The sequence below is a fragment of the Syngnathus typhle genome, linkage group LG11 (assembly GCF_033458585.1).
Source record: "Syngnathus typhle isolate RoL2023-S1 ecotype Sweden linkage group LG11, RoL_Styp_1.0, whole genome shotgun sequence".
Classification (NCBI taxonomy): Eukaryota; Metazoa; Chordata; class Actinopteri; order Syngnathiformes; family Syngnathidae; genus Syngnathus; species Syngnathus typhle.
Genome location: NC_083748.1, coordinates 2032556 through 2047139, shown reverse-complemented (window position 1 = coordinate 2047139; position 14584 = coordinate 2032556). Strand labels below are relative to the sequence as shown.

Below are 14584 nucleotides of genomic sequence, written 5' to 3'. Positions count from 1 at the left end.
AAATTCACACTCAATTCCCTTTTCCCTTCTCATTTCTACATTTTTCAACCGATTCAACCCATTCCAACTTTCAACTGTTCATCATTTTTCGACCTATTCCACAACTTCCCACTTACCAAAAACTTCACATCTTTTATTTTGAAATTCACACCCAATTCCCTTTTCCCTTCTCATTTCTACATTTTTCAACCGATTCAACCCATTCCAACTTTCAACTGTTCATCATTTTTCTACCTATTCCACAACTTCCCACTTACCAAAAACTTCTCATCTTTTATTTTGAAATTCACACCCAATTCCCTTTTCCCTTCTCATTTCTACATTTTTCAACCGATTCAACCCATTCCAACTTTCAACTGTTCATCATTTTTCGACCTATTCCACAACTTCCCAAAACCTTCACATCTTTTATTTTGAAATTCACACCCAATTCCTTTTTCCCTTCTCATTTCTACATTTTTCAACCGATTCAACCCATTCCAACTTTCAACTGTTCATCATTTTTCGACCTATTCCACAACTTCCCACTTACCAAAAAATTCACATCTTTTATTTTGAAATTCGCCACAAATTCTCCAAATATTCTACATTTCTCAAGTAATTCAACACGTTTCAACATCGTTCGGCAGCATTCCCCGAAGAAGTTATTCATACATTTCGCCTTCACACGCAATTTCTCCAGAAATTGCAAAATTCTAGTTATTATTGTGTGAAGGCGAAGGCCTTCACACATATGTTATTCTACTCCATTTACTTTATTATTATTATTATTCTATTTTATTCCCGCCACTTTTTTGTCCCGCTTCTTCTTCCACAAAATTCATCCGATTCACTCCATTCCACTTTTCACGTATTCCAAATATTCACGACATGAGCGCTTGTATTTTTCTCATTCCGAAAATTTTCCGATTCCGCAAAATTCCCAAAATTCCGACAAATTTTTCCCCATCCATTCTTAATGGCACATTCCACATTTCACAAAATTTCGTTTTTCACCTCTAACTTCTACATTTTTCAACCGATTCAACCCATTCCAACTTTCAACTGTTCATCTTTTGCCTACCTATTCCACAACTTCCCACTTACCAAAAATTCCAAATTTTCAAATTTGAAATTCAACCAAAATTCTCTCAAATTCTGTTTTTCTACTCTAATTTCTACATTTTTCAACCGATTCAACCCATTCCAACTTTCAACTGTTCATCTTTTGCCTACCTATTCCACAACTTCCCACTTACCAAAAATTCCAAATTTTCAAATTTGAAATTCAACCAAAATTCTCCAAAATTCAGTTTTTCCACTCTAATTTCTACATTTTTCAACCGATTCAACCCATTCCAACTTTCAACTGTTCATCTTTTGCCTACCTATTCCACAACTTCCCACTTACCAAAAATTCCGAACTTTCACATTTGAAATTCAACCAAATTCTCCAAAATTTCGTTTTTCCACTCTAATTTCTACATTTTTCGACCGATTCAACCCATTCCACATTTATTCCCTTTATTCATCTTATGCTTACCACATTCACTCCCATTCACCCCCACTTCCACTATGCTTACACAATTCAACCCTTGACCCCCAATTCCAGTGTGGCGGCCATCTTGGATGACCCTGAAGTGCCACCAATGAACCCAGAATGAACCGGAAGTGCCCCAAATCAAACCGAAAGTGACCCCAAATAGACCGGAAGTGACCTCAGGTAAACCGGAAGTGACCCCAAATCAAACCGGAAGTGACCCCAAATGTACCGGAAGTGACCTTTTTAGACCGGAAATGACCCCTAATAAACCGGAAGTGACCTCAGACGAACCGGAAGTGACCCAAATTAAACCGGAAGTGACCCAAATAAACCGGAAGTGACCCCAAATAGACCGGAAGTGACCCCAAATAGACCGGAAGTGACCTCTGGTAAACCGGAAGTGACCCCAAATCAAACCGGAAGTGACCACAAATGAACCGGAAGTGACCTTTTTAGACCGGAAGTGACCCCAAATAAACCAGAAGTGACCTCAGCTAAACCGGAAGTGACCTGTTTTAAACCGGAAGTGACCCAAATAAACCGGAAGTGACCCAAATTAGACCGGAAATGACCCGAATCAAACCGGAAGTGACCTTATTTCAACACTAAGTGCCCCAAATAGCTACAATTGCTAACTTTTTCGTTTTTTGTCCGATTTAACCCGTTTCAACATTTTTACCCCAAAAGTGAACCTCTTGAGGCCGTTTTTTGTTTTTTTTCCAAATTTAGAAAGATTTTGGCGCAATTGCTTTTTTTATTTTCCCATTCATTCTCTATGGGGATTCAACATTTGCTCTAACTTCTATATTTTTCAACTGATTCAACCCGTTCCAACTTTCAACTGTACATCTTTTGCCTGCCTATTCCACAACTTCCCACTTACCAAAAATTCCAAATTCGAAATTCAACCAAATTCTCCAAAATTTCGTTTTTCTACTCTAATTTCTACATTTTTCAACCGATTCAACCCATTCCAACTTTCAGCTGTTCATCTTCTGCCTACCTATTCCACAACTTCCCACTTACCAAATATTCCAAACTTTCAATTTTGAAATTCACCACAAATTCTCCAAATATTCTACATTTCTCAAGTAATTCAACACGTTTCAACATCGTTCGGCAGCATTCCCCGAAAAAGTTATTCATACATTTCGCCTTCACACGCAATTTCTCCAGAAATTGCAAAATTCTAGTTATTATTATATTTTATTCTCCTCACTTTTTTGTCCCGCTTCTTCTTTCACAAAATTCACCCGATTCACTCCATTCCACTTTTCACGTATTCCAAATATTCAGGAAAGGGTGGCTTGTATTTTTCTCATTCCGAACATTTTCCGATTCCGCAAAATTCCCCAAATTCCGACAAATTTTTCCCCATTCATTCTTAATGGCACATTCGACATTTCACGTTTACGTCGTTCCAATTTGAAATTCACATCATTCAGCACATTCTAATCACATTCGGAAGGATTCTCGACATTCCCAAAATTCCCAAATTCAAAAATTTCACGTTTTCACGTTAAAAATTCCGACAAATTTTCACAAAATTTCGTTTTTCAGCTCTAACTTCTACATTTTTCAACCGATTCAACTCGTTCCAACTTTCAACTGTTCATCTTTTGCCTACCTATTCCACAACGTCCCACTTCCCAAAAACTTCACATCTTTTATTTTGAAATTCAACCAAAATTCTCTAAAATTTCGTTTTTCCACTCTAATTTCTACATTTTTCAACCGATTCAACCCATTCCAACTTTCAACTGTTCATTACTTTTCTACCGATTCCACAACTTCCCACTTACCAAAAGCTTCACATCTTTTATTTTGAAATTCACACCCAATTCCTTTTCCCTTCTCATTTCTACATTTTTCAACCGATTCAACCCATTCTAACTTTCAACTGTTCATCATTTTTCTACCTATTCCACAACTTCCCACTAACCAAAAACTTCACATCTTTTATTTTGAAATTCACACCCAATTTCCTTTTCCCTTCTCATTTCTACATTTTTCAACCGATTCAACCCATTCCAACTTTCAACTGTTCATCATTTTTCTACCTATTCCACAACTTCCCACTTACCAAAAACTTCACATCTTTTATTTTGAAATTCAACCAAAATTCTCTCAAATTCCGTTTTTGTACTCTAATTTCTACATTTTTCAACCGATTCAACCCATTCCAACTTTCTACTGTTCATCATTTTTCTACCTATTCCACAACTTCCCAAATACTTCACATCTTTTATTTTGAAATTCACACCCAATTCCTTTTTCCCTTCTCATTTCTACATTTTTCAACCGATTCAACCCATTCCAACTTTCAACTGTTCATCATTTTTCTACCTATTCCACAACTTCCCACTTACCAAAAACTTCACATCTTTTATTTTGAAATTCACACCCAATTCCCTTTTCCCTTCTCATTTCTACATTTTTCAACCGATTCAACGCATTCCAACTTTCAACTGTTCATCATTTTTCTACCTATTCCACAACTTCCCACTTACCAAAAACTTCACATCTTTTATTTTGAAATTCACACTCAATTCCCTTTTCCCTTCTCATTTCTACATTTTTCAACCGATTCAACCCATTCCAACTTTCAACTGTTCATCATTTTTCTACCTATTCCACAACTTCCCACTTACCAAAAACTTCACATCTTTTATTTTGAAATTCACACCCAATTCCCTTTTCCCTTCTCATTTCTACATTTTTCAACCGATTCAACCCATTCCAACTTTCAACTGTTCATCATTTTTCTACCTATTCCACAACTTCCCACTTACCAAAAATTTTCACATCTTTTATTTTGAAATTCACACCCAATTCCCTTTTCCCTTCTCATTTCTACATTTTTCAACCGATTCAACCCATTCCAACTTTCAACTGTTCATCATTTTTCTACCTATTCCACAACTTCCCACTTACCAAAAACTTCACATCTTTTATTTTGAAATTCACACTCAATTCCCTTTTCCCTTCTCATTTCTACATTTTTCAACCGATTCAACCCATTCCAACTTTCAACTGTTCATCATTTTTCTACCTATTCCACAACTTCCCACTTACCAAAAACTTCACATCTTTTATTTTGAAATTCACACCCAATTCCCTTTTCCCTTCTCATTTCTACATTTTTCAACCGATTCAACCCATTCCAACTTTCAACTGTTCATCATTTTTCTACCTATTCCACAACTTCCCACTTACCAAAAACTTCACATCTTTTATTTTGAAATTCACACCCAATTCCCTTTTCCCTTCTCATTTCTACATTTTTCAACCGATTCAACCCATTCCAACTTTCAACTGTTCATCATTTTTCGACCTATTCCACAACTTCCCAAAACCTTCACATCTTTTATTTTGAAATTCACACCCAATTCCTTTTTCCCTTCTCATTTCTACATTTTTCAACCGATTCAACCCATTCCAACTTTCAACTGTTCATCATTTTTCTACCTATTCCACAACTTACCAAAAACTTCACATCTTTTATTTTGAAATTCACCACAAATTCTCCAAATATTCTACATTTCTCAAGTAATTCAACACGTTTCAACATCGTTCGGCAGCATTCCCCGAAAAAGTTATTCATACATTTCGCCTTCACACGCAATTTCTCCAGAAATTGCAAAATTCTAGTTGCATGTGTTACTGTCATGATGTCTGTTTGGTTTCTGTTCCTGTCTTTGGTAATGTCACCCTGTCTTTTTGTTCCACGACTTTGTCGGTCAGTCCTGTTGTTGGTTTTGTTGTACCATGACTTTCTTTAAAAAAAATAAAATAAAAATAAAAAATAAAAATTTTAAAAATTAAAAAAAATTTTGTACCCATGTATAATGCGCACCCCAGATTTTAGGACAATAAATTAGTTAAATTATGCGCACTCTACACGGAAAAAAACGGTACACTGCGGGCCAAATTTGGCCCGCGGGCCAGAGTTTGACACCTATGCGATAGAGGAAGCTAAGACGAGATTTGACTTTTGACTGTAGGTGTTTTATGTGGGTAGTGAAGGAGAGGTACGAGTCCAACCATAAACTTAGATATTTGTAACAATTTACAAACTCGAGTTTAGTGCCATCTGCACAAAATATTTTAGGGGTATTGTTGGAAGCACGAGACCGGTTAAAAATTATGCATTTGGTTTTCTTAGTGTTAAGAAGGAGATGGAGATTATGGAAGTATTGTTCAACGGAGTTGAAGCTAAATTGTAATGAGGATGCTGCAAAATGGAGAGAAGGACCTTCAGAGTATAGAATAGTATCATCAGCATAAAGGTGGATCTTTGAACTGCTGACATACTTGACTACATCATTAATGTAAATGGAGAACAGCAATGGGCCTAGGATCGAGCCTTGAGGAACCCCTTTGGAGATGGTGAGAGGGTCAGAAAGAATATTTTCCAATTTAATTTGATGGAGGCGATTATTTAGGTAGCTGGCAAACCAATCACATGCTTGTGATGACAGGCCAATAATAGAGAGTCTCTGCAGGAGGATGGAATGGATGACGGAGTCAAAGGCTTTCGTCAGGTCAATGAAGGCAGCAACACAAACACACGTTTAACCGAAGAACCAGAGCGTATGCAAGCAATAGCACAATGATCACTCAGATCTTGGCTAAAAACACCAGATTTATAATTAGAGGAAGCGTTTGTAAGGATAACATCTAGTCGTGTGGCAGAAGAAGGAGATTTCAGGTTATGTCAAGTAGGTTCAGATATAATTTGAAAGAGGTTTAGGGCGTCAAATTGTTGCACAACCAGTTCCGGTGGGTTAGTCATATCCCAATTTAGATCACCTAAAAGAATGAACTCAGAGGAGATATGTGTTTTATCTTTACCACAAATAATTCCAATTGCTTAGGGACAGACCTTGATAGGAAAATAGAACATTGCAGATGGTCTTTTATTTATAAAGCAACACCACCCCCTTTGGTGGCTCTGTCCTGACGGAAAACAGTGTAACCTGGTATAGAAATTACAGAATTGACAGTACTTTTTCTAAGCCATGATTCTGAAATAGCAAGAACATCAGGAGTAGCAGTATGAATCTATGATTTCAACAAATCAAATTTGGGTAACAGGCTGTGAATGTTAATATGTAAAAAACCCATAGATGTGCGATCACAAAAATCAGCAAATGACGAAATAGAAACATTCTGATTAAGCATAGCTGGACCTGGGTTTGGATGTATATTGCCTGAGATAAGCAGCATGAGAATGATTAAATTGCGGCTGAGCACATAGATAAAAGATTTTTTAGGACTATTGCAGTTTTTATTCAATGAGGTTTTAACATAGATTAAATAGAAAGGGAGAGTCAATGAATTGCTGCAATAGAAAAAAGGAATACAGTGGAGATTGTAGCCCAGACAGATTAGAAAGTCCTGTATTTGTAGTGATCCAGAAAGTGAGAACGTCTCTGGGCAATAGCCTGTAATCCATTGTGCCACCACCATAGTAGACTATGACTATGACTATTCCGGATTGATCCAGAACGCTAAAGTAGATAATAGTCAATATAGGCCAAAAGACCATAGGCAATCGTCTGTAATAATACATGTTGAAAAGTGCACGAAGTACAGAGGCACTGAGAATGGTGTTCACCTTTTGGAGCAGGCGCCCCCCGGCTTACCCAAGCAACCGTGGTCTCGACGCTGTCGTGGGTCCCGAAACGGCGGTCGCGAAGGGAAGCGATGAGAGAAGACGGGCACGACTCGAGACTCGTTTTCCGGACTTTTGTCGACCCAAATCCAACGCGCCAACTCACTGGTTCCGCTCCAGACAAACGACACGGTGGCGTCCCGACATGTCGCCGGCGCACGACACCTGATCGGGCGGCAAGCCGTCAGCGTCCCTCCTCGGCCGGTCTCCCATTGCCCTTGGCACCGTCAGATTCCTTCCGATGGCGCCGTTGGGTTTATTTGGCAGAAGGTGGCTCAAATATCCGCTGCTGTATGTGCAGCTGGAAATAGACGCCGAGTCCGTGGGTGCTCTCCACGCGTACCAAGATGGCGTCCTTCTGCGTTATCGGTTTCATTTGAGTCCAATTGTACCACCGCAGTGAAAGAGAGTTCAGAAGACGGTGGCGTTCTCTTGCAGCCAACCTGTTTCTGTGAGTGTCTGATAAACTTGACTTGAATTTGCCAAAGTTTGGCAAAATACCGAAGGAAGGGTAAACAATATGAAACCAATGCACTTTAAAGAATATCTAACTTAGAAATGACAGCATGGAGCCATTTTGACTATTGACATGTTCTGAACATCTGCGTGAAATTTCAGCTCCTTAAGTTTTTTTTTTAATGTTTGGCCTTTGATGAAACACCTTATATGTGGAAAGAATGTCCAGAAAATGGACAGATACTGCACAAGGATTAAGCAACCGAGTGTTAGCACTTTCTTTGTTGGCTCGGTGCTAATGATGCGAACACTTACCGCCGTCGTCCTGGCAGAGAGCCAAACCCCGTAAAGGAGCGACTCCGACGGATTGGCTTTCCATCCGAGGGTGAGTCGAATCGCAGCTTGACCGACATCCTGAAAGCAGGAAAAGTGGTTGTCAGGCGTCCTGCTTCCTGTTTCCCAATCCATTCACGTGCATCAGCTCCCCAATGGGCCCAAAAAACACTGAGCACCAGTCAGCGCAAACGCTGGCTTTCCCAAAGACAATACGGAGGTACCTTGAATTAACAACTGCCAGAATCTCAAACGTCAGACATTAGATCTCATCCACGGACTTCTGAACCCAGACTGCATACTTCAGAGTTCAGAGTGTAGACATTCTTCTTTAGACTTCAGAGTTCTCACCTAAGAAGTTAGACTTTAGGCTTCCTAGCAAAGACCGTCGATTCCAGACCTCGGAATAGCAGACCACAGATTTTAGACTTCACTTCACGTTGCAATCGGTAGATCGCAGGCTTCAGACAACATACTTCAGACATTCAATTTCAAGCCTCAGACTTTGATTAAAAATTATTATTAATTATTAATTATTATTGTTATACTTCACATCTGAGATATCTGATGTCAGACCTCATTCTTTAGATCTCAGACTTTAGACATTCTTAGTTAGACGTCAGACCATAAATATAAACAACTTGAAACTTCACAGATCAGACTGCAGATTTTAAACTTCGCACTGTAGGAGTCCGAATTTAGATCTCAGATCACAGATTTTAGACATTAGACTTTGGGCCTACAACCTTTTAGTTTGGACTTCAGACCTTTGACTTATGTCCTTGTTTAACTTCAGACCTCAGATATCCAATCTCAGAGTTCAGACCTTGGGTATCCAATCTAGGATCTCATAACTGACTTCATTATCAGAGCTCAAGATATACCTCAGACCTCAGATCTCCAAGACATCCTTATTTAGGCTTCTTTGATCTTATTCTTTGCTTTGTGACTGTCCACTTTTCTGCGGTCAAACCACAATTTCCCCATTTAGAGAATGACAAAGGTCCATCCTATCTGGTTTCAATTCTGTTTTTCCCCCCTCTTCCATCGTACCAGTTGATTCCGTCTCTTGCACGTACAACTGAGTCATCTTGGGCTGCGAGGCCGCGTTTCCTCCTTTTGTTGTCTTGCTCGGGACTTCCCTCTTGTTTCCACTCGTAACTGAGGACGAGTGTTGAAACAGCACAACAAAATTTTGAAAACAACACAGAAACCAGAGATATTGAGTTGAAATACATCTTGAGGATTTCGCTTTCTTCATCTTCTTCTTTTAGGATCCACGCCAATTCAAACAAGACCGACTCACTGCAGAGAGTTCAGAGGTTATAAATGACTCATGCTCCCCAGGGTGGGCAACTATGCCACACACACACACACACTTGCACGCACGCACACACGCACACACACACACGCGCACACACACACACACACACACACACAGACAAGATGTTGGACAAGGCACAGAAAAGTGACTTAGTAGCAATGAGTGGTCCTTCTCCACGATGTGGAGACAAATGATTGGAACACATCCCAACCAACCAACCAACCAACCAACCAACCAACCAACCAACCAACCAATCAACCAACCAACCAACCAATCAAATCAACCAACCAAATCAACCAACCAAATCAACCAACCAAATCAACCAACCAATCCAATCAATCAATCCAATCAATCAATCAATCCAATCAATCAATCAATCCAATCAATCAATCCAATCAATCAATCAATCCAATCAATCAATCCAATCAATCAATCAATCCAATCAATCAACCCACCCAACCAACCAACCAACCAACCAACCAACCAACCAACCAACCAACCAACCAACCAACCAACCAACCAACCAACCAACCAACCAACCAACCAACCAACCACTCACTCACTCACTCACTCACTCACTCACTCACTCACTCACTCACTCACTCACTCACTCACTCACTCACTCACTCACTCACTCACTCACTCACTCACTCACTCACTCACTCACTCACTCACTCACTCACTCACTCACTCACTCACTCACTCACTCACTCACTCACTCACTCACTCACTCACTCACTCACTCACTCACTCACTCACTCACTCACTCACTCACTCACTCACTCACGCACGCACGCACGCACGCACGCACGCACGCACGCACGCACGCACGCACGCACGCACGCACGCACGCACGCACGCACGCACGCACGCACGCACGCACGCACGCACGCACGCACGCACGCACGCACGCACGCACGCACTCACTCACTCACTCACTCACTCACTCACTCACTCACTCACTCACTCACTCACTCACTCACTCAATCAATCAATCAATCAATCAATCAATCAAACAATCAATCAATCAATCAATCAAACAATCAAACAATCAAACAATCAATCAGTTTGAAACCTCTCTCAAATCCCCAAAACCGGGCAAACCTTTCACACATACCGTAATTTTCGGACTATAAGTTGCGTTTTTTTTTCATAGTTTGGGTGGGGGTGCGACTTATACTCAGGAGTGACTTATATACATATATATGTTTTTTTCACTTTTTTGGGCATTTTATGGCTGGTGCAACTTATACTCCGGTGCGACTTATAGTCCGAAAATTACGGTTGGCATACTAGTATATCTTGTAGAAAGTCTGACTGTTAAAGAAATGCTTTTAGTAGATTTTCTTTTTAAGGCTTAAGGTTGCCATTGAACAGATACATTGGTCCTGAAAGGTCCAATGCAAATACCTTATAGGACTCCGTTAGGAATTTGATTTGGCTTTAAAGATGACAGTACGTTGACATTAGAAAGACTGAAATGATTGTTGGCATTGAAAAGCCAACATCTGAGGCGACATGAGCATTTGAATGTGGCAACGTTTGTGGCAGTGTGCGTTACTTGTTGCTACATGCGCTCTCTGCTATCTGAACTCAGCTATCTGCAGCCAACAGATGAGCGACGCCTGCTGAGAGCTGCAACGCGCACGAGTGGGTGCACGCTCAGTCAGGATGTTTCAAGCTCGGCTAGCTTGGCTGCCTCACAGCCACGAGTATTGAAATAAGTCGCCTGAGCATTCAACGCTGCGATACAACTCACTTTTACTCTGTACTTCCGACACCTAAACTGCTTCTTCATGTAAAATACTGAGCCTTGCTTCTGTTCTTGTTGCCTTTTGCACTTGGACTACATTCCAACCCAGAGTGTACAATTGCTTGAAACGTGTCGTTGTTGCACTATAGACGAACAACACTGACGAGTACTGCTGCGGCTGCTCTTCAAGTTCACCTCCGCACACGGATTGATCCTTGGTTAAAAACAAAAGTTGTGTGTCATACAGTTTACGCCGTGTACCGCATTTCTACCTTTTATAATCCATCCGTTATCGGCCTTTGTTACATGCAACGATGCGGAGTACTGCTAATGCTCAAATTCACCTGTATACAAACGTGCATATTGATTATGTATACTATAGTTTAACTACATACGCTGCAGACTATTTTAACTGTTGCTCACATATTCAACACTGCGTATACAGTATGTAAACGTCTATTTTGTGATACGTATGACACACACACACGCACACACACACACGCACGCACGCACGCACACACACAGACACACACACGCTGCTGACTATTACTGCTGACTATCAATGCCACTTTAGTACAGATGTATAATATGTACATGCCACTTTAGAGTACGTATATTGAGACTAGTGAGTCTATGTATAAGTAGTAAACGAATCTCTAATAAGCGATCTCTGAGATGACTGCCTGTTGACACATTAAACTACAAGCAACTCTGACTACGACGTAGTGGTGCTGCTCATTTTGACTTCTGTACTGTCGTAGCCAGCTCAAACAATTCATACATGAAGAGTTGCTTGACGCTGAGCATTGTCGCACTACACATTAACTTCTGTGTATATTTAGTAGGATAATACCAATGATTTGAAACATTTGCAGTTGTTTCTACATCTAATGCTTCGGACTATTTTGTTGCATGTTGCGTCGCTGAATGCTGCTTTCATATTTGCATTATTTTGATGCAGTTGCTATGATTCTCGGTTTTGGAATCCATCCGAGGTTTCAAACAGCTGCTTTGAGCTTTTGGAATTCTTTGTATGTTGGTCTCGTCTACACACACAGCACATGTCCTTCATCCAACAACACATCGCTCAATGGATTACTCGGAGTAACAAGACAAGGGCAGCACGTCACTCACTTGTGGTGTCCGTGAAGAAGTATTTAGTAAGAAGTTATTTCCAAGTCCGAGGCTTCCTTAGCTCAGAGGTTCCATGCTGGACTATCAGGGCACTCCTCTGCCTGAGTGGCGTAAACATGCTGCATACCTGTTCCTGTGCGTGCGCGTGTGAGTTGCTGATAGCACTTTTCGGACGTTTCAGGACGTGAGTTGCTGTCTCTCGCCTCAGCTGTGCTTTCCTCACCAGTCACCACTCCCACTCTCCTCCGCCCTGTCTTGCCCCTTTGCCCTTCGTCGTCATCCTTTCTCCACTGTCGTCAATTCACCTAGATCCTCTCTGCTCCGGCGCTCCTCTTCTGTTTTTTTGCCACTTGTCTTTCCTGCTGCGTTTTGTCTTTTTGAGTTCTTTCCGCCACTTTTGCCTGCACTCCTTGCTGTTTTTTTTCCCCCAACCGCTACTCCTCTTCCTGCCTCCTTTGTTTACTTGCCTTTGCTTTAACTTCCTCCTCCTCCTCTCTCCCTTCCTCTGCTTCCACTCTGCTGCCGCCCCCCCAACGTCGAAGCTTGTATACATCTGGACCATGTAACATTCTGAACACATTCCTTCCTACATCCAGCGCCGCACGCAAGCATTGACATACACAACTTATAAGCGGGCCTTCACGTGCACACACATTAAAGTTCAATACATCCTATATAGCAGTGTTTCCCAACCACTGTGCCGTGGTACACTGGTGTGTGCCGTTAGAGATATGTTCAGCTGTGCCGGGAAATTGTCCATTATCAATGACGGAGCACATTGTAAACAGGATCGCCAAACCACTGGTCAGTTAGCGCAAGGCCTGGTCAGCCACTTGCTAATCGTGCATCCGTGGCAAATTGGAGAATCTTGAGATTTCATGTTGTGTCGGTCGGTTTGTATTGCATCGGCACATACGTATTTGGTTTATGTGTGTGTGTTGATGTGTGCTTTTGCTAACAGTGACACCATGACGGCTGTGGTGACTTTGTAGTCCAATGGAAATCAGAGCATGCAGTTCAACCGGAGAACCTGCATTGTTAATTTTTCACCAACATAAAATACACAGTCAAGTTGAGACACCTCGACTGTGATAGCCACTCAGCTGCTGTCAGAACAGCAGAGTGTCTTTAAAAGTGACTTTGTTCTTCGTGTCGCAATATTTATAGCTAGTCTAAAACAGTAAACAAAGTCTTGTTGATTCTTTTGGATTTTAATCACAATAACTTTCAATAGTTTATTCCTTACACCGTCTAAAACATTTTTAAACAACTGTCACTTTTATTTAAAAAAAGAAATGCAATTTAAAGAATATTTAGTATTTATTTTTATTCAATTATTCGACTCTCCATACATACCGTATTGGCCTGAATATAAGACGACCCTGATTATAAGACGACCCCCTCTTTTTCAAGACTGAAGTTTGAAAAAAGTCTTTTTGAACACCAAATTTATTTTTTACACAGAAAATAACTACAGTACATCTGAAACAAATAATTTATAACAATATATTCGAGAGAAAAAGCATGTTATTTTGCCTCATTCAAATCATGCAAAAGCTGTCTGTCTATCACATCTAAATATCTGAACATTTAAATATGTAAACTAAAGTGCAATCATATTTGTAAATGAATGGCTTCTGTTTTTTGAAATATACGTAAATAAACCGATCTGCTGTGATAAAACAACAAAATTGCAATAATTGCATTAACCATCAAAGTGAAGTCCAACTGATTTGTCTTGAAACAAATCTGGATAAGGAAAAACATTGCAACAAAATAATGCAAACAGCCACCGCTATTGTTGGGGAGCCTGAGGACTGAATTGGGGGTTGGCTTGGATGGTTATGCTCTTTTCGCCCCTGGGTGTCGGTCAGAACACAGGAGGGAGGATGTGGTTCGGTTTTGATTGCTTTACTGAATTATTGGCAAAAAAGTAACAGGCACTGTGGCTCATAGGGGCATACAGGCAAACTGGCAATAGGGTACAGGCTGTCATGATTCGTCCCCGGTCACGTCCATGTTGTCATTGTTTTGTCCGTCTGTGTGCTCATGTCCGTGGATCATGTGTGCTTCTGTCATGTCTTGTCCCCAGTTTTGCTAGGTTGCCATGGTTTCTGTTCGCGTCGCCCCTCCCCTCCTGTGTTCCCTCAATCAATGTAACCGCGTTCACCTGCCTCGTATTTCGTGTTTTGTATTTAAGTCCTGTCTGCCCCTCGTTCACTGTCGGATCATTGCTTGTCGATTGTTGCATGCAATCGCTGCTGTCACAGTAACGTCACCATGTCTTTCTGTTTCAAGTCTTGTCAGGTCAGTCCTATTATTTATGTCAGTCTACCAAGTTCGTGTTTTGAGTTTGTTCCAATGAACCCTGGTCCAAGCTGCACT

The 14584-nt window shown here is 40.7% G+C and overlaps 1 protein-coding gene across 15 annotated transcripts in view; it reads right to left on the bottom strand.

The window, feature by feature from the left end:
* Window positions 1–12695, bottom strand: part of ripor3 (RIPOR family member 3) — a 120792-nt gene extending 108097 nt beyond the window's left edge. For 13 of the 15 annotated variants that reach the window (XM_061291913.1, XM_061291919.1, XM_061291917.1 and 10 more), the window contains exons 1-2: window positions 12200–12694; window positions 7971–8069 (exon numbers count right to left, since the gene is read on the bottom strand). In XM_061291913.1, coding sequence (XP_061147897.1) covers window positions 7971–8068 — 98 coding nt within the window. In that variant the 5' untranslated portion in view covers window position 8069; window positions 12200–12694. Of the gene's footprint in view, window positions 1–7970; window positions 8070–12199 lie in introns of all 15 variants that reach the window. The other 2 variants (XM_061291914.1, XM_061291926.1) reach the window with 2 other exon arrangements.
* Between the last annotated feature and the right edge of the window lie 1889 nt (window positions 12696–14584).